General features: G+C 43.4%; 1 protein-coding gene across 1 annotated transcript; it reads right to left on the bottom strand.

Annotated features, from left to right (window-relative positions):
• Window positions 1-5,692: 5,692 nt before the first annotated feature.
• LOC137609428 (retinoic acid receptor alpha-B-like) lies at window positions 5,693-20,731 on the bottom strand. Its single transcript, XM_068336439.1, has 10 exons — window positions 19,969-20,731; window positions 19,614-19,861; window positions 10,732-10,886; window positions 10,036-10,177; window positions 8,835-8,995; window positions 8,441-8,617; window positions 8,139-8,343; window positions 7,947-8,014; window positions 7,460-7,550; window positions 5,693-7,323 (listed from the first exon to the last, which is right to left on the bottom strand). The coding sequence occupies exons 2-10, from the start codon at window positions 19,795-19,797 to the stop codon at window positions 7,091-7,093; spliced, it is 1,416 nt and encodes a 471-aa protein (XP_068192540.1). The 5' UTR covers window positions 19,798-19,861; window positions 19,969-20,731; the 3' UTR covers window positions 5,693-7,090.
• Between the last annotated feature and the right edge of the window lie 2,436 nt (window positions 20,732-23,167).

Here is a 23,167-nt window from a genome sequence, read left to right as displayed (position 1 = left end):
CCTTTCCAGTTTCATCAACGAATCTTCTAAGCATTCGTTTGAGGGTCTGGTTGAACCGCTCCACTAACCCATCGGTTTGAGGATGATATGGAGTACTGCGTATTGCCTTAATGCCCAAAAACTTGTAAGTGTGTTTTAACAATGTGGACATGAAATTTGTTCCCTGGTCAGTGATTATCTCCCTAGGAATGCCTACCCGTGTAATGAGCTGTCCTAATGCTTTAGCTACCTGTTTGGCTTTTATTGATCGAAGGGGAAACGCCTCAGGGTAGCGAGTTGCGTAGTCACAAATGACCAAAATAAACCGGTTTCCTGAACTGCTAGGTAGCAATGGGCCAACTATATCCATAGCGATCCGGGAGAATGGCTCATCTATTACTGGAAGTGGACATAAAGGTGCTCTGTCTGATATTCTAATGCCAGCAGTGACCTGGCACTCTGGACAGGAGCTACAAAACTCTGCAACATCCTGTGTAATGCCTGGCCAGAAAAACCTTTGCTGAATGCGTGCCAAGGTCTTTTCTCGTCCTAAATGCCCTGCCATAGGAACACTGTGGCCCAGCTCCATTACTTTTAATCTAAACTGTTTGGTAACCACCAGTTGTTTACCCTCTTCTCCTATCTTATACAGTCGCTGATCTATCATTGCAAACTCCTTCGCCCCCGCTTCCACACTCTTCTCAGCTCTCTCAAACAGTACTGCCAAACTGCAATCCTCCCTCTGAAGCTGCACAAAATCCTTTCCTAGAGACTGGTAGGATGGCAGTAAAGTTTCTAACTTCCTTGCTGTCCCCATCTGCTTAGCCTCCCTGCGCTGACGCTTTGACTTTGTACCCCTGCTTGGAATATCCTCCCCCTCAATACTGACATCCCAATAAGGCAGCCCCTGCAACCATTGATCAGTCCTAGTCTGCACCACACCCTTGGCCTGGCTGCGTGTCACTACCATACTCTGATGCTGTGCTGCCCTCAATAGCTCTGCCACCAGGGGAATATCAGTTCCCAGCACAACCTCATATGGAAGCCCTCCAACCACGCCAACCTGAAGCCTTAACTTCTCACCCTGCACTGTCAACGTAATTTCAGTTGTTGCATATGGTCTCACATCCCCATGCACACACTCAATTTGCACAACTGAACCACACTCAGGCATACCAACGACCCCCCCTTTAATCAGTGTTTGTGTGCTGCCAGTATCAATCAAAGCCCTACATGCTTTACCATTAACCTCAACATTACACAACCGCTCTTTCTGACGAGGTAAGGGGACTTTAGGTATGCTGCAAAAATTGGCCTTACTTTTACGTAACATGCAGTGAGCTGCTTTATGACCCGACTTCCCGCATGAATAACAGCGGAACTCTTTTTTATCACCATGAAATGCGAATAAATTATTTTTGTTTGTATGGTCTCTGCTATCCTTACGCAGTACTTCAGTATGCATCCCAAACTTACCGGGTCTAACAGAAGCACCATCAGCTGCGTTATGGAGGGTCCCTGGATCCTGACGCGCCGACATGTAGATTTCAACCAGCCTGGCGACATCACTCGCGGATTCGGGATCTCTTTCCCGTACCCACACTCTTATCTCCGGTGCAAGCATGTGCAGGAACTGCTCCATAACCACCACATCAATCACAGTATCTACTGTATGTTCCTCCGGAGGAATCCACCTTCTGGCCATCTCTAGAAGACGCACGTACAGTTCATGTGGAGATTCACCGGTTTTCGCCTTCGCATCTCTGAAACGGCGGCGGTAAGTGTCTCTATTTATTTCATACTTGGCCAGAATTGCTTGTTTTACCTGGACATAATCGTGAACTGAGGCAATGTCCATGGCCACATAAGCTTCTCTGGCCTTTCCGGTGAGTAGACTGACCAGCCGAATAGCCCACTCGGTTCTCGGCCAACCACAGGTTACAGCCATTCTTTCAAAAGTTGCCAAATAAACTTCGATCTCATCGGCTTCCGTTAGTTTTGGTAGTGAGAGTTCAGGTCGGAACGCCACCGGTACTCCACCTTGAGGTACCTGATTGGTCGGCAGAGCCGAGCCCTCTTCATTCACCTGCAGCATGAATGACGTAGGAGTCGAGCCTCCGCCGACAGCCCCTCCCACAGCATCACGACGATCCTCTCTCGACACAGCTGTGTTGTGTTGGCGTTCCATCAGTCTCTCTTCCAAAACTTTCAAACGAGCTTCCCGTTTCTCTTCCCGTGCTCACTGTGTCTGATTGTCCGTTTTAACAGATCCGCCAACTCTAACATCATGTGCTGCGGGTCCTGCTGCTCCGGCCTGTTCCTCCGCGGCGTCTCCAGTCCACTCCACAGCAGCTCCTGTATCGGTTCACCTTGCTCCACCGCCGCTCTCACTGCCTTGCGCGTTTTTGCTCCTGGATCCGCCAATGATAGCGTATTCCCATCCTTGTGCTCCATCTTGTCTGTGCGTTTGTCTGTTGCGCACCGTCGTTCCCAAAACCGCTGCCACCACTTGTCAAGGTTCGCTTAGTAGGATGGAAACTCCGGACCCGTTTAGCAAAATATTGCATTTTATTCCATGTCGTTCAGTTACCGTGTAAAAACTAAACATTCTCCTGAAGAGCTCCTCACGGAGGCATCTTCTTGACACATCCTCTCTGCTCTGGCGAGCTCCCCCCCACCTGAGCCACGCCTGCCCTTTATCGTTTCCCCACAGGTGCTTTAATCAACTCCCCTCACCCAGACAGAAACTAATAACCCACTTAAATATACTACAGCTTAAACTCTATTGAAAGGGATGTAATGATATATAGAAACGTTATCAACAGAATAAGAATGAACATTATGCATAAATTGATTGGCCAATCAAAGATCAAAATAAGCTACCGTAGTCCTTTAAATACACAAACTAATTTCCCAACTTATAAATCTAAATAACAAATACATCAACCCTACAAAGTCTCCATTATGCAACATAATATCAACATAATACAAAATATACATACAAAGTATGTTTGTGTGTCCTTGTGTACAGGTGTGGATGAGTGCTTGTGTGGATGCGTGTATGAGAGTTATACTGACATGGCGGCAGGCCCATGGTAAACTCCCATTACAGGGTCCATAGTGAATACTAAAAAAACTATCAGAACACCTCATGGGTCGAGAGCCGAATGACAAGGACCCTTTATAAACACCAATCTAGCTCCACACAGAGGTCCCTCTTAGCCAATGGGATGCCAGGAAGATACTCGGTAATAGCCAATGGCAGAGGAGCTATGAGAATGTTGCATTCAGGAACCTATGGGAGCTGCGAGTATCAGCCGTTACTGTATTTTTACTAGTGCTGCCAGGCGATTAAAAAATTAATCTAATTAATTACAGGATTTGTAATATAATTAATCTATTGAATCGCATTTTAATCTCATACCTGCTTAAGGCCCCCAAATGAAAATTTTGAATCCCGGGACGTTACAAAATTGTAGATCCACATTTTTATTGGTTACGTGTGCTTTATAAATGAAATTCAAAAGAAAAAAGGCCAAGCACATCAGCAAACCAATTAGGCCAGGTGCATTTCTCAAAAATGCGATACAAATACAGTTAAATAAAATTCAGAAAAAAAATAAGGCTGAGTCTCAAATAGCACATAAGCAGACTCTCAATCAAAATGAATACTAAAGCTGACTCAATACAGCAATTCAAAATGAATAGTATAACATGCCTCTAAATAAGGCAACTAAATAGCAAGATGCCAACAGGCTTTTTCCTTTAAAAGGGTAAGCTAACATTCAACTCTGTGTCCTTGACATGTTTTGCATTTAAATGATACATTGGGCTGGAGCTGCTTCAGTGATATGAAAATTATTTTACAAAAGGTACAATTAATAATAATAATAATAATAATAATAATAATAATAATGGATTACATTTATATAGCGCTTTTCTGGACACTCAAAGACGCTTTACATCGGATCCATTATTCATTGACTTCACATTCATACTTGGTTTTGGTAAACTACGTGTGTAGCCACAGCTGCCCTGGGGCAGACTGACGGAGGCGTCTACAGCACAGATTGGCAGCGCAGAATCACTGCGTTTTTGTTGATAGTCCCATCTTTGTTCTTTTTATAAATAAACTTTCCGCCCAAAGGTCCGAGTGGGCTTGCCTCGCTCTCCTGTGTCGCGTCCATCTCTGTTGTAGAGGTAAGATCTTACGCCCAAACCCAAGTTCAGGCCCGACCCGACACGAAATTCGGGTTGGGTCGGGCTCAAAAAGTCAACAATTACTTTTGGGTCGGGTGGGGTCGGGCTTCAATACCGTCGGGCTCGGGTCGGGTCGGGCTGGATTTTTTTAGGAGTCGGGTCGGGCTTAAGATCTTAAGATCCAAGCCCAACCCAGCCCGAACTTTTTAAATAAATATATATTTATATATTATGTATCTCAAACGATCTATGGGTATTAAACTAAGGAATACCCTTACAAAATAAATAATTTAGGTAAAACATAGAAGGAGCTGTATGACAAACATCCATCTACAGTACCTGCTCAGTTCCCTCCATGCGTCAGCTGTATTTTCTCCTATCACTTTACCTTTCCGATCGTATACGCGCTGAAAGTAGAGGTAAGATCTTAAGCCCGAATCCAAGCCCGAAATTCGGGCCGGGTCGGGCTCAAAATGTCAATAATTACATTCGGGTCGGGTCGGGGTTTCATACCGTCGGGCTCAGTTCGGGTCGGGCTGGATTTTTTAGGCCCGATCTTACCTCCGTTGTCAGTCACTCTGCTTTTGACTAGTGGCGCAGGTAGTAAGTGACGTCACTGCAGCCTATGGGTCACTCAATGGGACAAATTTAGAATGCTTGCGCATTGATTTGCCACTCGCGATTAATTGCGTTAATTTTTATAGCGCGTTAATTTGCAGTGGAATTAATCAAATTAACGCGTTAAAGTGACAGCCCTAATTTTTACTTTAAGTTTTTTTACTTTACGTCGAAATTTCTTTCGTAACTAGAGGCAATATTTTCTTGCTGAGAAATCTTGTAAGTAGAAAATTTTGTAAGTAGAGACATTTGTAAGTAGAGCTACCACTGTACTTGTATATGGGAAACAGTGTATGGAGAGGAGATAATAAAAGCTTCTAATTTTCTGACAAAGTTCTTATTTGTTTTTGAATTTGGGGAAGAAATGATATTTTAAAAACAGGTTTTTCCCGAGGCTCACCACCTTCTTATGTCCTCCTGACCTGCACCGATCCAGCAGTTCTGACTTTAGCCACCTTTTGAAAAAGTATGTTCAGTCTGCTCAACTTGTAGCAGCTTAAAATCACCCTTTTTCACTGATACCATGTTGGGTGCTTTTTAACAAATGCAGGGTGCCTCTTTTTGAAATGCCTTTCAGCATTATTTTTTTGTTGTTTACTCATTTTTCACCACATATCAAACACATGGGTAAGCCAGCATCATTGGAGATGAAGGGAAATAAATCTGTCTGTGAAAAATTAAACTCTACAGTATTTTCTTTTGAGACTTTCTTTTTGGGGATTTACTCGTAGTTAGCTTACCTCAATCAGAAAAACATTTTTCTAACTAGAAAAACTTTTTTTAAAATTTGGTTTAAGTACCACCTCAAACTCCAAAGAACTGCACACCAAAAAAAAACATGTTTTCCGTGTTTGTTTTTTTGCCAAAGAGAGTCACTGAAAGAAGACTGAAGAGGGAATTTTCTATTTTTATTCACTGAATATTCCTTGAGTTTTTGTTTTTTTTAACTGAGTTAGCTGTGAACACACAAACTATTTCGTTGTGCTTTATACTGTAAAAAATCAAATGTTGATACAAAAATATGCAGAATCTACACACCTGGAAGTCTGTGCCAAGGGGTTTACATGTCCACATCAACCAAAGAGTACAAACATGAAACCAGCAAAAGAAAGACGTAATTCTTTAATAAACTCCCTGTAATTTATACTTGCACATGGGTATTACATCATGTTTTTAAAGAACACTGAATGGCTTCTACCTGACAGTGTATATTGTTGTGAGGCAGTGGCACTTTGAATACAGGCAATGATCAGTGGTGCAGACCATCTTGAAAACAAAATACAGCTTGCAGGTTTGGGGACATGTTTCGTTATAATGCATATTCTGCTGGATTTGTTGGCTTGTAAACACATCTTTGCAAAGGTGCAGTATGTCATTATGAAGAAAACATCATTCCATTCCAAAGTCATAAAATGCCAACACCTACGCCAACTGATGAAATACAAATCAAAATATATACCAGAAGGGAGCAGCTGCTCATCTGCTAACAAACCAGTGGCCACATTAGTGGATAATGAGACTGATACTTGACATGGGTTCACTTCTTGGTCTAGATATGATTTTTGAGAATCCTGCATAGTATTATTGGGTTTGAAACCATATTGGACCACTGGAGGACAGCGTTACACATGCAGTCACCTCTACCTTTGGTTGAACGACCACCAGCAGGCAGACCTTGAAACATTTCAAAATGAAAGTTTCCTAGGTTTCACTTGTTTTCAAATTAGAGTCTCCAGTCATGTTTAGATTTCATCCAGTAAAGAACTGAATCAAGGGTTATTCCCTCCCCCAGATGGTTCTTTACAGCTCAAAAGAAATACAGTAAATATACATGTACAGTTAGGAAAATAGCTTCTTCTATTATCTCATTCACTTCTTTCACTCCCTGTTTTTATATACAATATGTTACACATAATGAATTGTGATTTATAAGGTATCTAATTTGTCTACATCCATGTTTCTTCATAATCCTTGATTCAATTCACCTTTGAGGCTTTATTAAATGACATCAATTATCAAATTCTCTTTATTGCATTTAATAAAATGAACCTTGGTGCCCTTCGAGCATGGAGTACCTGCTTTCATCCGACCTGCAGCACCTTCATCCTCCATCTTGGCTTCTTTAAGTTTTACTTAAGGTCACCAGTAAATTCCTGTTACTGGTGACATGACATTACTTCATGAGTTCATGGCTTCACACATTCAGTTTTTTTGTTTGAATGTTTCGTCAGAGCTGTGGATTATTTTCTTGCAGTACCAGGCCTTGAAGCAAGATGGCAATGTGTCAAGAGCTTCAAGTAGAGGAGGGGTTGCAGGACGTGGTAACTGATTTGGCAGAAGGACTCGGATTACAGCTTCCAAGTTCATATTCTTCCTCTTTTTTGCCTCCTCCCCTCCCTTTTCCTCCTCCTTTCCCTCCCCCGGCTCCATGTCCCTCAAGTCCCTCAGAGTTCTCCAGCATTTCCTGAATGAGAGGAGGCATTGAACCGGGTATCTGCATCTTCAGTGTGATCACTCGCTCTGCTCCTGTCAGAAAGAAGCACATTGACAGTTAATGCAATAGGTGATTGTGTGTGTGTGTGTGTGTGTGTGTGTGTGTGTGTGTGTGTGTGTGTGTGTGTGTGTGTGTGTGTGTGTGTGTGTGTGTGTGTGTGTGTGTTACCCTTCACACTGATGCTCCTGAGGTCAGTGATCTTCATCAGTATCTTGGGAAACATGCAGGGTTTATCAGGCCTCCTCCTCCTCACATAGATCTATGGAAGACAAACATCTGTTTCTACTTCTGTTCTGTTATAACAATGTTCTGCTTGTTTGGTAAACACAGAAATTATTGTGATTTTTAGGATCTTTTTTTAAAGTATTTTGTTCACAGACACTATTCCTCCACTACTAAATAAACTATAAGGGTAGGAAAAATTAAATGAATCAATTTATGGTTTCTCATACTGTAACATGTCAAGTATGTATATTTATCACCTTAATGGTCCAAATCTAATATATTAGCACCAAAACATCCAACATAGATTCAAACAGTTGTAAAGTGATTACTACATAGTTATGATGTTAATAGATCCATTAACTATAAACTACACAACATAAAAATTGACCAAACATGAAAAGAAACTGTCAATAATAATGAAATGTCAAACCTTCAGAGCTTCAACGATGGGCTCCTGAAGAACATCCACTTTGTCAGACTCCTCCAGGTCCTGACGGTCTGCACACAGAGACTTCATTAAACCCAGCCAAAGTAAACAAACAGCACTTTTATGGATAACAAATCTGATCCACGTGAACAGTGCTTCAGCTGATTCCTCCAGAACACTATTAAGGTGCAGTACCTCCACAGAGCAGGCAGATGGCGCTGAGTAAGCCCGTCTCTGCGTCGTCCATCTCCAGTGGGAGCAGCTGGTTGGCGAAGGAGAACACCAGGTCGGTGAGCGGGCCGAATCCGGCGTTGTGCATCTGGGTGCGGTTCAGGGTCAAGCCGTCAGAGAAAGTCATGGTGTCCTGGTCTGGGGTGTAGCGGGTGCAGATCCTCAGAATCTAAGTGGGGGGGAAGTTGAGTGGTGCGTTTTGACAGATGCAGCAGGCTCGTCTCTGTGGAGGGTGATTTAATCGTTGTTGGTTGGGTGGAACTCACCAGTATGTCGAGGCAGGCAGCTTTGAGCAGGGTGATCTGGTCAGCGATGGTCAGCGTCGTGAAACCAGGGAGCTGCTTGGCGAACTCCACCGTCTTAATGATGCATTTGGTGGACAGCTCACTGAACTTGTCCCACAGACTGACGTCCAGAGATACACGGTGCTCGGAGCTGTTGCTCTGTGAGGTAGAGGAGCATCTTCAGCCTCTAGCATCGACTGCATCTCTACATTCACTTGTTGTGCATCCGTAGCCTAACATATGCTAGTGACGCGATGTGTGTGTGTGTGTGTGTGTGTGTGTGTGTGTGTGTGTGTGTGTGTGTGTGTGTGTGTGTGTGTGTGTGTGTGTGTGTGTGTGTGTGTGTGTGTGTGTGCGTGTGCGTGTCTGCGTATACCGTTGTATATTTTCCCAGCTGACAGAGGGAGGGGAACGTGTCCTGATGGGCTCGGCGAATTCTTTCAATCATTTCTTCAGTGTCTGCTGACAGAACGTAGGTCTCGGCTTCCCCTTGCTTCTTGTCATCCTTCTTCTTCTTCATTCGATCATTGCGCACCACTGGAAGAAGACAGGGTATTTAGCTTTAGATCTGGAATTAAACATCTCGCATTTTCACTTCCGGAACAAAAGGTTCCAAGGCCTCGTGAGATTTCACGTCTACTGTAGAGTGACTGCTAACATTAGCCTCCGTGGAAAAAAGGATCAACTGTTTTATGGCTGCTTTCTGAAGCTGGGGGTTTCTCATTGGCTTTTTTAGTCTTTACCATTAAATTCTGCTGTAATTATCCAGATTTTAAATCCTGAGTGAAACATTTTTGTTAATCTGGACACCACAAAGAGGGTAAGGAATATTAAAGATTGCCTCTATAAACAGTCACATTACTGGCTGATCTAAATTACCAGAATCTCACATTTCTCCTCCAGTCGTGACACGGGATGAAGTAGAATTAAACAACTGATATAATTACTTAAATTCTGCTGTTCGAAACAGACACAAACTGAAGACCCATCTTAGCTGATGATGCGAGGACAGGCAGGCTCTCTTAGGACACGGTACCATTACATTAGGGTAACTTCAGTGTCCATAATAGCAGCAGAAAAAACTTGCTTGTCTGGCATCACAGCAATATCTAAGGTGCTCTGTTTGACCCAGACAATGCTCTGACACATAAAGATGTGTGTTCAGTGTTCCTATTTAAAACAGCGCCTGAAGAACAAACTCACAAGTGAAGAATATTATCATTTTACACAGCAGTGAAAGTTTGACCATTTCATTCGCAATTCCGTCAGTTACACTGATGCGCAGAAAAAAATCTCTTCAAGCCAGTGATGGGAGAAACGGCATGTTGGTGTGAAGGATGTTATGAGTCAGAGGGACCACCAGAGGGCCATAGATAATAAGGTTCAAGCCTCACAGCAGCCAGAGATCCGGCTCCTTGTTTTTAACGGCTGATTCTGCTTGAAGTATATGGAACACAGCAGAGCGTCCACATGACAGGAATCTAATGGTTCACTATATAAAATACCTTCAGAGGTTCGTCCTTATACAGTTTCACTCCACACAGACAATAACAAACAGGCTGCTCTTCTGGACTCACACTCTTTGGACATGCCAACCTCGAGGCATTTCTGCAAACGACAGGACTGACACCGGTTCCTCGTCACCTTGTTTATGACACAGACTTTGTCTCTGTGACATGTGTAGGCCATGTTCTTCTGGATGCTCCTCCGAAAGAAACCCTGACAGACAAACGGAGCCAATTACTGAAGTGCAGAAGTAGCACAAACATTTCAGTTGGCCCGTTTTCAAATCTGCAATGAAAACGGGCAACAGCTGTAGACCCAAAACTGTATCATCCACAGGATCACTAGTGGACACAGGTGTGATATCGTATATTTATTGAGTGGATGAGCTGCAGGACGTCAGTTTGACCATTGGGACAATCCTCACAGAGATGTCAAAGTCTATACTGATGGGTGTGTGTGTGTGTGTGTGTGTGTGTGTGTGTGTGTGTGTGTGTGTGTGTGTGTGTGTGTGTGTGTGTGTGTGTGTGTGTGTGTGTGTGTGTGTGTGTGTGTGTGTGTGTGTGTGTGTGTGTGGATAAGTTGATTTAAAGAGGCTTATAGATCCTACAGGAAGGTGCAAAGGTCGTGACCCCTTAGCTTACACATTATGCAATGACCTGTCGGTCTCCTGAGACCAGCCTGCCTCTTTTCACACTTATCTTGAATGAATATTGTTTGTTTGAGTGTTTGTTGGGGTGGGGATGGGGTGCAGTGCTAGTTGAAGTTACCTTACACCCCTCACAGGCACTGACTCCGTAGTGGTATCCGGAAGATTTGTCCTGACACACGAAGCAGGGTTTGTAGACACGAGGTGGGGGAGGAGGCGAGGGGGGGCTGGGGACGAGCAGGTCCTCTCCTGAACTCGTGCTTTCAGTCTCTATGGCTGCAGCAGGAGGAGAAAGGGACACTTATATTTAGTCTGTGATGTATATTTGAAGATGTGTGCAGTCTGTCACGTTACCAATGAGCCCTCCAACATTTTACCATCATGCAAATCAGAAATGCAGCAACTCAACCAAAGCGTCACGAAATTCACAATACAGCTAAGAACTGACTTGTTTCACACAAAACAACTAATAGATGACAAACATAGATCAGATTTGGATCAGAGTAACCCTCATCGGAAAGGATAACAAGAAGCAAACATCTTTCACGTGAATTCTTCACGAGTTATTTAAAAATATTTAACAATACATTAAACATTAACTCTAGAGGTAACATCAAAAATAGTTTTATAGGTTTTTTGCTGGATACAGCTAATGTTAACTGAGTATTTTAGGTCGGGTTTCATTCAGTGTTCTTTGCTCACATGGTTTTTGAATGATCTAGAGGGCTCCTCTAATCACAAACATGTCATTAGACCTGTCAAAAGCCTGAATCTCACAAAGAAACCTTGTCTGTCCAATGCTTTTTAGCAGACAAGAATGTGGCTGCAGTGGTTGGGTTAGGATTTTGACTTGTCAGCATTTCTGCTCAGCCCTTTCCTGATGGAGTCAACTTCACCCACAGCTCCTTCCTCTGAGGGTCAATGACATCCAACTGTGTTTCTAACCAATGCTAAGAGCGCTGCCCAACCCAAGCCTGGCTGACTTAAGTCAGCACCTGTAAACTCACTCATTAAAAAAACAGACCAGGTTGCCATTTGAAGACAATCTTAAAATTTTGGATGAGTATTTTAAAAAGATATAAACTGGTAGCTTTTCCAGGGTGTACACCACCTCCCATGTCAGAGGGGGTTTTGACTCCAGTGGAAAACCATGGCCCGGATCCAGATACGCGGCTCAAGACAGGACAATTACTGATTGTCTCTTCTTGAATTCATTCATTCAAGAAATGAAACCCATAGTTGTGTAGACAACTATGGGTTTCAGAGTAAATCTAAGTTGAGTGTTCACACCTGTTTCACAATTGACAGAAATATTTTAGCTTATGAAGGTGTTAGTCTGTGATGCTCTTGGACAGCATCAATATCTCTATAAACTACTGAAACAAATAAAAAACTTCTTTTCAAACGTTTCAAACTAACTGCAAAAAAAAAGTCTTTGAATAACTGTCGAAATAAAATTCACAAGCTGACTACATCGATCGTTTAATGGATGATGAGGGAGTCCGCAGTAAAGTAGTAGGACTAACGGTTTACAGCTGAATGACGGGACGGATCAGATCGCATCGGAACAGACGGATGGACGGACGGACGGACGGATGGATACTTTATTAATCCCGGAGGAAATTGCACGACTTTAGGTTAAAGTTAACATTAGAGTATAGTATGACACTGCAATGACAGCTGCTTGGTGGAAGCAGCGGAAGCTTCAGGAAATTAAACAGTAAGTTGAGGCCAAGTCTTGTCATTGGTTGATATGGCACATTATGAACCGGTTGAAGACGCACACAGACGCCACATGAAGGGATTAGTTTAATGAAGACTACCCTTTAGAAAAGAGACCCTGACCGGTCATGAAGGATGCTTCCACGGTTACTGTTAGTGAGCTTTCTATTCCCACACTGTACGCTAAGGCCATCCATGAAAGTCTTTCCTCAGAACAGAATTTCAGGCTCTGTCTCATAGTACTTACTGGTTTAAGTACAGGCAGTGCAAGTGGTGACCATCCCTTTGCTTTACTTCAGTGTTTCTTTGTGATATGACTTCTCTCCTGGTGGTTAGTTTATGTTTCTGTGACCCCAGGTAGTCCTACAAGTCTTTTCTCCCACACGTCAGTGCGTTGCTTCTCAAGCTATGACGTCGTCATCTGTCTTCACGGATGATGCCACACTTTCAGAGCTGCTGGTATGATTTTTGTCTGGTGGAAGGAAGTAGAGTTGGCCAAGAAAGGGCCCATTTCAGCTGAACTGATTTCAGTAGGATTGAGTTGGCTTGACATCTGTGGTGGTTGAAGAGGGAGCAAAAATGGTCTTCCATGATGGTGACATGAGTCACCATGTTTTCATTTAGGCTTCCTATGTTATGACTGTTTTCTATCAGCCCACGTTTCAGTCTATGATGCAGAAAAATATCCCAGCAAAAAGCAGCTCACTCACGACTGGTCTGGAAACCACCACACACTTCTAGTATATGTGCCCCAGCTCAGGAAACAATGGACAGAATGCAATGGACGGTCAAGTAAACCATGAAATCTCACTTCTAACTATGCTCTCAAACGTCACGTGACCTCGGAGAAACTGAGGGAACACAACATTGACACTGATACTTAGTCCACTTAGGCCCCGTCCACACGACAGCGTTTTCAAAAAAAATCTCCGCCCACACGTAAACGCACCAGTGCGTTTTCGAAGACAGCTGTAAGCATGCCAAACCATGTGGTGGCAGTATTGAGTCAAATTTTATCCAATAGGAATCCTCCGGGTTTTGTTGTCACAACACACGGGCCCATAAATATCATGTCACAGAGGTTTACCGTCCACACGACAACGCAGACACAGCATTTTTTTAAAAATCCACCTAGGCCAGCGTTTTCGAAAAGTTGCGTTTTTGTTCCGGATATCTGCGTTGTCGTGTGGACGGAAGGCGTAAATGCAACAAAAAGTTGCGTTTTTTAAAAATCCGTCATCGTGTGGACGGGGCCTTAAACGACTGATTTCACTGACAGGAGTCTTTAAGGTAACGTTGTTTGCTTTGTTGGCAATTATTTGTGATGGGTGACTTTCAAGGCGTGAGTTCATCAGGACATCCTACCTCCTGTAGGCTCCACGCCCACTCCACATCTGGCCTGAGCCAAAAGGAGTGTTTCAGCAGGTGAGAATAAATGTAACAGACAATTTCCTGCAATGTGCCTTGAGGGGAAACTGTGGACAATATCCGGTCTTACCAGAGACACAGCCTGGAGTTGATTCGTAAAAGTGCCTTCACCACTCCTCTCCTCTCATTCCACTCTCTCCCCTCCCCCTGCTTTAGGAGCCATACCAGACATTCCATGAAAGGGAGATTCAGCTGCCCTCTACTGCTCTGCTCTGTTTACATAGAGAGGGAGAGACAGAGAGGAGATCCTCCTCCTCCTCAGTCATCAGACCATCCCTCAATCCTTCACTCCCTTCTCTTCCATTTCTCTGTGCTTCTTTTCCCACTAACAGCTAACAGTTCTCTTCAGTACTGGCAACCTTTACAATCCTCCCTCTGTCTCTGTTTCTCCTTCTATTTCCGAATTGTCCTGTTTTCAAAAAGTGTTTTTTGATCTCTTCTTACATCCCACTTCCACAAACAACAGAGGACCAACACAGACAACAATGTGTCAGAAAATAAATGAATACTAATGTGAGGCTCATGGTTCGTTTGAACCAGTTCTTCTTGCAGGAATAAGGGAGGGTGCATTTTACCTCTAACTGATTCTGCCTTTTCTTTTCTTTTTTCCAAATAAGAATATGTCATTTCAAGCAAAAATCATGCTTTATTCTTTTTCAAACTTTAAAGTGTTATGTCTGAACTGAAGTTACGGTAAAACAAATAAAATAAATTAATTTAGGTACATTTTCTGCAAATGCTGACATTATCAAGAATTGGGTAGGTTTTATGAATATCAGTGTTCTTAAAGACTAAAAATGTACTGCGTTTTCAAAACAAATTCCTGTAACTCATTAAATCCTACTGTAGTGTGCAAAATCAACACAACTGACCCCTGCTCTGGCTTCACAATCAAAAACGACGGTTGAAGCCTGATAGTTTTGGCAATCTCTCCACTTTTCCTGTGGCGCCGCCAGCAGTTCACCCTTACGCATCTAAATATTCCTACATCTCCTGGAAAGATCAGCACAAAAATCAGCTTTTTCAGTTTCCGAGAACCTGCAAAACATTTTCCATCAGCCTTTGCTGTATGGTGAATAAGAAACAATTATTCTTAGTTACCGTCCACATCTTAACACAGTTCTGTTTCATGGGTCTTTGTGGCTTTTCTGGCCAACTGTGTTTAGCTATGTTAGAGTGTATCAGCCTTCAATCAGCAGTCATTTCCTCTGCCTCTGTTATCACTGTCAGGATCTCGTCTCCAAGCTTTCCCAAGGTAAAAGGAAAGGTCAGAATTATAGTCATTACCCGACGCAGGAATGCACAATCCAATGCAACTGCAGCAGCATTTCAATCAAACACTGAGACTCCGTATCTGTTCGAAAAAAACACATTCTGTACAAAAAGTTCATGAAAGCTGAATGTCACACTTAAGTCAAGATGATTTAGCTGTGCTAATAATGGGGATATTTACTCTGGCCTACAACAGTTTTAGACTTTGAACCATATTTGCTCCTTGACAGGACAATCTGTCCTCAGTTCTGTTTGGAGAAAGCTTCAGTGTTGATGTTACTTGTTCAAATGGCCACTGTTTATAACTCTTCAATGGTTTCCACAAACAGCAAGCAAGCAAGAGGTTCCTCAACACAGAATTCTTCCTACACATTTAACATTTTTATGTATTTATACAACATAAATCTTCCACCTTTATTATTATTTGATCGTTTTATATTAAGCACTTAGTGGATGTAATTTCTTTGCAGTGAAATGCTTTGAGCTGCATCATTGTGTGACAGATGTTTTGCAAATGTTTTTATTCACAAGAACACAAGCAAAAAACAGCATTTCATTTGTTCACAATACAAAAACACAGCACTCTTATTGTAATATCTGATTAGAGAATTAATTTATACACAAAATGACTTTTAAAGGATATTTTATATCACGCCACAGCTTTGAGTGGTTTCCAGACGTCAGTAGAGATTTGTCAATACTGAGTCACGGTATTATTATTAATGATCAATACACAAACACAATAAAAATCAATGCAATGGATTCTCACCTTGTTTATTAATAATTTTCATCTTGATTTAAATCGTCCTTTATTTTATTATTGCTATATTGTATTCATTATAATTTACTATCAATTATTATTCATTTTTTCATTATTTTTACTATGTGCAAAGCAATGTCCAAATTAATAAGTGCATATTCAGCAGTCGTAATAATACTTAGAGGTTTACAACATGGATAAGCTTATTGACCATAACTTTGTATTGTGATAACAGATGGAGAGGTGACATGACTCTAGCTCAGACAATATCTATGAATCAAAGGATAGGCCTCCACGAAACTTCAGGTTCTTCAATAATATTACCATTGAAGACATATTGTGACAATTTTTTGAATTTTCCATAAATAAGAAAATATAGATGTTAATGCAAAACAACTCAGACGTATTTATTTTACTGCTTCATTAATAATGTTTTATTTAACTAAGGAAAACTTTCAAATACGTTCAATAACTGGTCTTAAAGTTTACGACAGAGTCCTGGATCCTTGAATATTTTTGTGGCCTCATCCAGTTTCCTGATTGAAATTTTGGCATCACTAACCTCAGGAGTGAAAAAACTGTCCAAAATAACATGAACTCTGAAGTGGTCATTAATTAATGCTGCATTTAGGCTATCTCTTCTGTGACAATGACTTTAAATTAAAAAACAAACAAACAACAACACCTAACTACCTAAATTTCCCAGTTTGGGATAAATAAAGTATATCTATCTATCCATCTATCTATCTAACAAAACTTATGAACATGCAGATCATTACCTGCTTCATGCAACCTTCAAGATTAATGTAACGCTCGCCTTTCCCACGTCACAATGTCGATGTTTGAGTCCTGTGACTGCTCAACAAAATGATCAGCAAGACGACTTAATAACTCCTGCTCCAACTGTCCGTTAGCCTCAAACCTTTACAACGGTGTTGTATGAAGCACACAGACTATTAGCAATGGTTTTTGACAGGTCAACGCAGAAGCATAGCCAATGACTTGCTTTTCCAGTGACAATTTAGCAGGCAGGGATATACAGTAGAGGTCAGCAATAACAGGACACAGCATGATGACAGCTACTAGTCACACGGTCTGATCTTTACTGTGGACTAACGGGGCCTTATGTGGTATGAAACTGTCAAGGCAAGCAATGGATCAGAGCAAACTTAAAACTACCTGACAACAAAGCCATAATCGCTCACAAAACAAAGGTGTGGAGACCTATATTTCTTTGGATTGACAACTTATGAGACGGCATGAAATGTTCCACAGCTCTATGACCAGGAATGACCAGGGAATCATCACTGAAGAAGGACTGCCAAATGGTTTCAAGTAGCCCCACTGTGTTCTACTGCCTGTGTGTGTGTGTGTGTGTGTGTGTGTGTGTGTGTGTGTGTGTGTGTGTGTGTGTGTGTGTGTGTGTGTGTGTGTGTGTGTGTGTGTGTGTGTGTGTGTGTGTGTGTGTGTGTGTGTCGTTATAGCTACAATTGTAGAAATGCTTCGTATGTTTCTTGTTGACGAAGTCTTTGACTCTGGACTGCCCCCTGGTGCATGGATCCATGCAATATTAAAAGATGCGTGGAAATAAGTGGGAATTGACGGATGCATTGTGTGAGGTGAATATAGGGGTGATCCAGCTTAAAGGAAATATAAATGAGAGTTTAGTTAGAGTGAATTAATAGCCGAGATTTATCTGAAGGCAGCGTCAACCAACAGACCCATGCAGACATGACATCCACACAGCAATAACCGCTCTCCCTTTGAAACACTGACACTCAGGTCAAACCTGGCCAGTACACTCTCACATTCTCAGACACACTGCTAGTGTGTGTGTGTGTGTGTGTGTGTGTGTGTGTGTGTGTGTGTGTGTGTGTGTCCAACGGACGGAAAGGGAGGTCATTCAGTGACGGAAAGTGATGACTGGGCAGCTGACACAGGAAAGAAAGAAGCAGATAGAAGGAGAAATAAAGAGTGGGAGAGATATAGGTCACTTCCCAATTGTCAATGAGTCACCGCTCCTGGAGAAAACAGACACACACACACACACACACACACACACACAGCAGAGGCTGGATGTGTGTGCCCGCGTCTGTATGGCCTTTGACCTTTGAGCCCGCAGATGGCCTTCCATTCTCGTCGCTCACTGAGAGCCGTCCCCCCCGTCTGAACAACCGGAATTTACGAGCGCTCCCCCCCAAAGCCGCCGCGGGTCCCAGCCTCTCTCTCCAGCTGACCAGAGTCCACTTTGCTTTTTTCTAACGACTTCAACTCAAGTGCGCAAAGGCTGTGTCACAGTGACATCACCACGCCAGGGTTACTAAGTCTGACTGGCTTTACTGGAGCGGTGCTGCCTTCACAAGACCGGGTTGTTTGCGTGTGTGAATTTGGTTGTAATTCTCAAGATTAACATAAGAGCATTGAAATAGAATTAAGACAATAAAAACAAGATTTAAAAAAACACCAAAAGTAGCAGGTTGATGGAGCAAATAGTGTGTGTGTGTGTGTGTGTGTGTGTGTGTGTGTGTGTGTGTGTGTGTGTGTGTGTGTGTGTGTGTGTGTGTGTGTGTGTGTGTGTGCGTGCGTGCGTGTGTGCGTGCGTGTGTTTCGTGATAGAGAGGAAGCCCGCCCTGGTTCCACTCCTGGACTGGTACCACTTCAAATGATAACAACCACAGTAACAGGTGAAGCATTAGAAGAAATAGTGTGAGTAAAAGGTTTCATTGATTTAATGTCCTTCCTTTTTGTCATGGCTTAAAATAAGATCTAGAAAAAGCTTTACTATTACCTTTTGTAGAATGATTGATATATTTCTCACCCACACACCAACTTCAACCTCACAAACTGAACTGAGAACAATACTGTCAGAATAAGAATGAGGTTATAACTGAAAAAAGGGGTTTTAATGGCTGGAAAAGACATAATTATATAATGCTTTTGATTTTTGTCTTATTATTTTCAGTCATGTACTGCCTTTAACACAGCAGTAACATTGTGTGCAAGCATTTAAATGCTAAGTAACTCAATGCCTCTGTGACACTTAACTAGTTCTGCAACTAGTTCATTCATTTGTGTGGCGGTTTGCTCAGTAAAGAAAACTGAAAAATACTGATCAATAATAAACCCAAACTGATGTTTTAGCATGTTTCTTTGATGATTCATTACCAAAAGAAAAATATTTATCTCATAAAAGCAGAAATGCATTTGACTCATGTGAGAAATGTGATAAAACTTCAGGTTATAAAGCAGAAAATTGAGTAATGTTTGCCTGAAAATGACACTGATGAACAACTGCTGATCAGATCACTTGTTGTTGAATCTACTGATTAATGAATAAACTAGTCTGCTTCATGAGGACTAGCTGTAAACACAGAAATCCTGAGCCTGAGGTCAGGAAGGGTCGGCTTTGGTAAAGGCGTGCAGGCAGCGGCTGACCTGAGGTCATTTGAGTCACTCATTGAAAGACCTGCAACCAGAGGGTTTGTTGGGATGGACAGCAGAGAACAATAAAGAGGGTAGAAGATCACTGCTGAAGGACACGGACTTACGTTGGCAACATCGAGCTTCCCTCTAGATTCACCCACTCCAACTTATAACACTCATAACATCACACTTTCACAACACCTCTGATGAAGAAACCATTCATTCATTCATTCATTCATTCATTCATTCATTCTCTGAACCTCCTCTCCTGTCCGGGGTCAAGGGGGTTGCTGGACCTTAACTTTAATTGAAACAATGGAAGCAGGAGACAGTATCAGCTAATGCGTGCATGTCTGAACGGAAACATCTTATTCCGTATTAATTCCTGCTTTACTCACAGTGGCTGGATCCGCTCCAGTGCCTGCCGGTCACCAGGGAACCTGCGAACGGACGCTGGAGTCCTCCAACCACGGACAGGAGCCCCTTCTCTGGCCCCAGTCCCGGGGGTCGGTGGTAGTAATCCATGCCCAGAAAGGACCCGGAGCCGGGACTCAAACCCACCACATCCACGCTTTCGTACATCCCCGAGAAGCGGGAGGAGCGTTTGATGTGTGTGTCGCGAACAGCCGGGGGGGATCAAAGCGTCCTGGACGGCGGAGAGAGAGAGCAGGGGGGGGGGGGAGTTCACATCTTCATGACAGACTGATGGGAGGCGGGGGGGGAGAGACGGGACCGTCCCCGGTGACCTCTCACCTTCTGTTGTCCCCGTTAATTCGCTTTGATTTTATCGGAATAAATTAAACGTCGTGTCCGTGTTTCCGACCCGGTGCGTCACGTGACTTCAGCCAACAGGCGCTGGAGGTGCGTTCAGGGCAGGACCGCAAAATCCGACAAAGGAACTACCACTGAATTCTAATGCCGACTCCCTGGTGTGTGTGTGTGTGTGTGTGTGTGTGTGTGTGTGTGTGTGTGTGTGTGTGTGTGTGTGTGTGTGTGTGTGTGTGTGTGTGTGTGTGTGTGTGTGTGTGTGTGTGTGTGTGTGTGTGTGTGTGTGTGTGTGTGTGTGTGTCCGCTGATGTTTGAAGAGTTCCGGAGAGAACGTCACTCCCGTTTACAGCTTTATAGTAGCTCAAATCCTAACGTGACACCGACGTGTCGCCTCCACCCCCCAGCAGGCGAGCAGCCCCCCCGCTGACCGACTACCCCTCCATGTCCGTCGGCGTCCAGCGGTCAACAATGCAGCCCAGAAGTAGAGAGGAAGACCGGCGTCTCTCCGTCTCACAGTCCGCGGCGGTAAACGCTCCTGTCCTGGGGGAGACTCCGGCTCTCAACTTGCCGCCGTGTGCGCGAGTCGGGGGGGCATCCAGGGGTGGAGCGGTGAGGAGAGGAGAGTCCACCGACCGGGCGGGTGGGGGTTCGAGTCTCACTCCGAGGTCCGACAGCCGAACAGGCAGCAAAGCAGCGGTGTCCTGTGGTAACCTCTGATCTGCACCCGACGCCCCCTCCCTTCTCCCTCCCCCTCCCTCTCTCTCTCTCTCTCTCTCGCTCTCTCTTTCTCTTTCTCTCTGTCTCTCTCTCTCTCCCATTTTCTATTTTCTCTCTCTCCCTCTCTCTGTCTCTCTCTCTCTCCCATTTTCTATTTTCTCTCTATCTCTCTCTGTCTCTCTCTCTCTCTCTCTCTGTGTCTCTCTCTCTCTCTCTCTCTCTCCCATTTTCTATTTTCTCTCTGTCTCTCTCTCTCTTTCTCCCTCCACAGAATAATACGGGGGCTGAGGGGCCGGAGAGACAGCCGACAGGATGGTTAAACAGTCACCTGCCGTCAACCCGGACCCACAGAGCAGCACGTAGGACACGGATAACAGCACAAAGGATGGACAGAGTGATCTGATGAAGGCTGAAGGGGCCAGAGAGACCCCGCCAGGGTGGTAGAGTCTCTGCTAGAGAAGGACGAGGAAGATGAGGATGATAGAATTCTGTGATAGGAATTCTTAAACGTAGCGTAGGAAAAACAATAACACAAGAATGAATAAAGCGTAGAGAATTGCCAAAGAAACACCTGAGAGACCTCCTGATACAAGTAGCATGAAAGAGGCCGTATCAGAAAAATCTGATTTGCAAAAGAAAAAAAAATTCCTGCAAGACACAAAAGGTTTGAGGGCAAAAGTAGAAAAAACAATTCTCCTGACCTCAACATGTTTCTGGATAGCTTTTTTTTAGTTTGATAATTGTTAAAAGGTTAGATGTTTCTTTGTTCAGAAAACACTCAGTACTATTGATCATCTTTTTTACGTGAATCTGTTTTGGATTTTGTATCAATGTGATTATTTTGTAATTTGACTTTTTACGAATAAACGTCTCTCTCTCTCTCTCTCTCTTTCTCTCTCTCTCTCTCTCTTTCTCTCTCTTTCTCTCTCTCTCTCTCTCTTTCTCTCTCTTTCTCTCTCTCTCTCTCTCTCTGTCTCTCCTCTCTCTCTCTCTCTCTGTCTCTCCTCTCTCTCTCTCTGTCTCTCCTCTCTCTCTCTCTCTCTCTCTCTCTCTCTCTCTCTCTCTCTCTCTCTCTCTCTCTCTCTCTCTCTCTCTCTCTCTCTCTCTCTCTCTCTCTCTCCAGTTTGATGAGTGACACGAGCTCCACCCACCTGCTGTCACGCCTCCCGACTCAACAATTGGTGGTTACACTATTTAACCCCCTGAACTAACATAACGGGTCATTTTGGAATCTTTACATCACTGTGATCACAACAGTCTCCTTCCTGATTGATTGATCAACCTCCTCTGATCTCATTATGTAACTACACACATCCATCATTATGTATCTTTAGATTTCTAGCTAAAGATTTATATCTCAGAGTGTGGAAGCAGTGTGAGCCTTTTCCACATCACATAAAGCGAGACCCCTGTGGTTACAACTTTGAGCAATCTCCCAAGAGGGCCACCTCTGTAACCATGTGGGGCAATGGATAGACTCCTGGGTGACACCCACATCTGTGGCCATGCAGCACTGGATGTGGTCAATAGTGTCCTGGCTGTGGACAGTGATCTGTCCTCCAGGATGGACATCATGCCCCAGGACCGGGTCCCATTCTGTATTCTGCAGCTCACTTCTTTTCCTGACTATAAGAAGGGATGTTCCCACATCTGCCCCATGTTCTCCCAGTCCTCCTGGGGTGATGAGAGGGGTGATGAGATTAAAGCCACATTTCAGTTCGGTATGGGTTCTTCTCTACAGGTCATCTTCCCGTATGGGGCATGAAACATCAACACAACACACATCTCTGGTTCACCTTGTGATCCTCTCATCATCTGTTTAAGACAGGACCATTTGTCCCTCTTCAAAATAAAGGCTGCAATTAAAATCACAATAAAGACATATTCCTTACATGACGGCCATCGAACAATCACTGAATCACTCAATTAGCGTGCAGATTCATTTGTAGTACAAGTGTATATGGTCATACATGAATGTGGAATATAGAACATCCCTCATTCTGCCTCTCTCTCTCTCACACACACACACACACACACACACACACACACACACATTAAATGCTCTGCTGTAAGTGAACCCATGTCCTTGATCTTAGGTGTCCTTGTATTGATTAGCTGCTGGATAAAATATGAGCAGAGAAAGGGGAAACATCACATTCATTGCTGACCGTTAATCGATAGAAGACATTAAATCTATGGGACTCTCAGGGGCAGGGGAGAGGTGAAAATGGGTTGGAGGTAGGCTGTTACACAACTAGCTGATGATGCGGAGGATGGAGATGGAGATTCGGATGAGTTAAGTGTGAAAAGTGTAGCTTAAAATCTGCGCCGCAGCTTCCGCATTCAGTGATCACATGGGCGTCATACGTCACTGGAGCCAAATATAGTTTAGCAGCCATAAGAAACAATGCAATGTTAGACACGATTTACACCAAAAATATCATGGTTACCTGCACGGTGAACGGTT

Source organism: Antennarius striatus, chromosome 16, assembly GCF_040054535.1.
Source record: "Antennarius striatus isolate MH-2024 chromosome 16, ASM4005453v1, whole genome shotgun sequence".
Taxonomy (NCBI): domain Eukaryota; kingdom Metazoa; phylum Chordata; class Actinopteri; order Lophiiformes; family Antennariidae; genus Antennarius; species Antennarius striatus.
Note: the sequence above shows the minus strand (reverse complement) of the source record. Positions and strands in the feature narration are given on the sequence as shown.

Excerpts from the sequence above, each read along its gene's own strand:
- LOC137609428 (XM_068336439.1), bottom strand. The coding sequence starts at position 19,797 with ATGTACGAAAGCGTGGATGTGGTGGGTTTGAGTCCCGGCTCCGGGTCC. Across the intron at positions 8,015-8,138 it reads CATCTGCCTGCTCTGTGGAG|ACCGTCAGGACCTGGAGGAG; the intron begins GTACTGCACCTT and ends CTCTGTGTGCAG. Across the intron at positions 7,551-7,946 it reads CCATCGTTGAAGCTCTGAAG|ATCTATGTGAGGAGGAGGAG; the intron begins GTTTGACATTTC and ends TGTCTTCCATAG.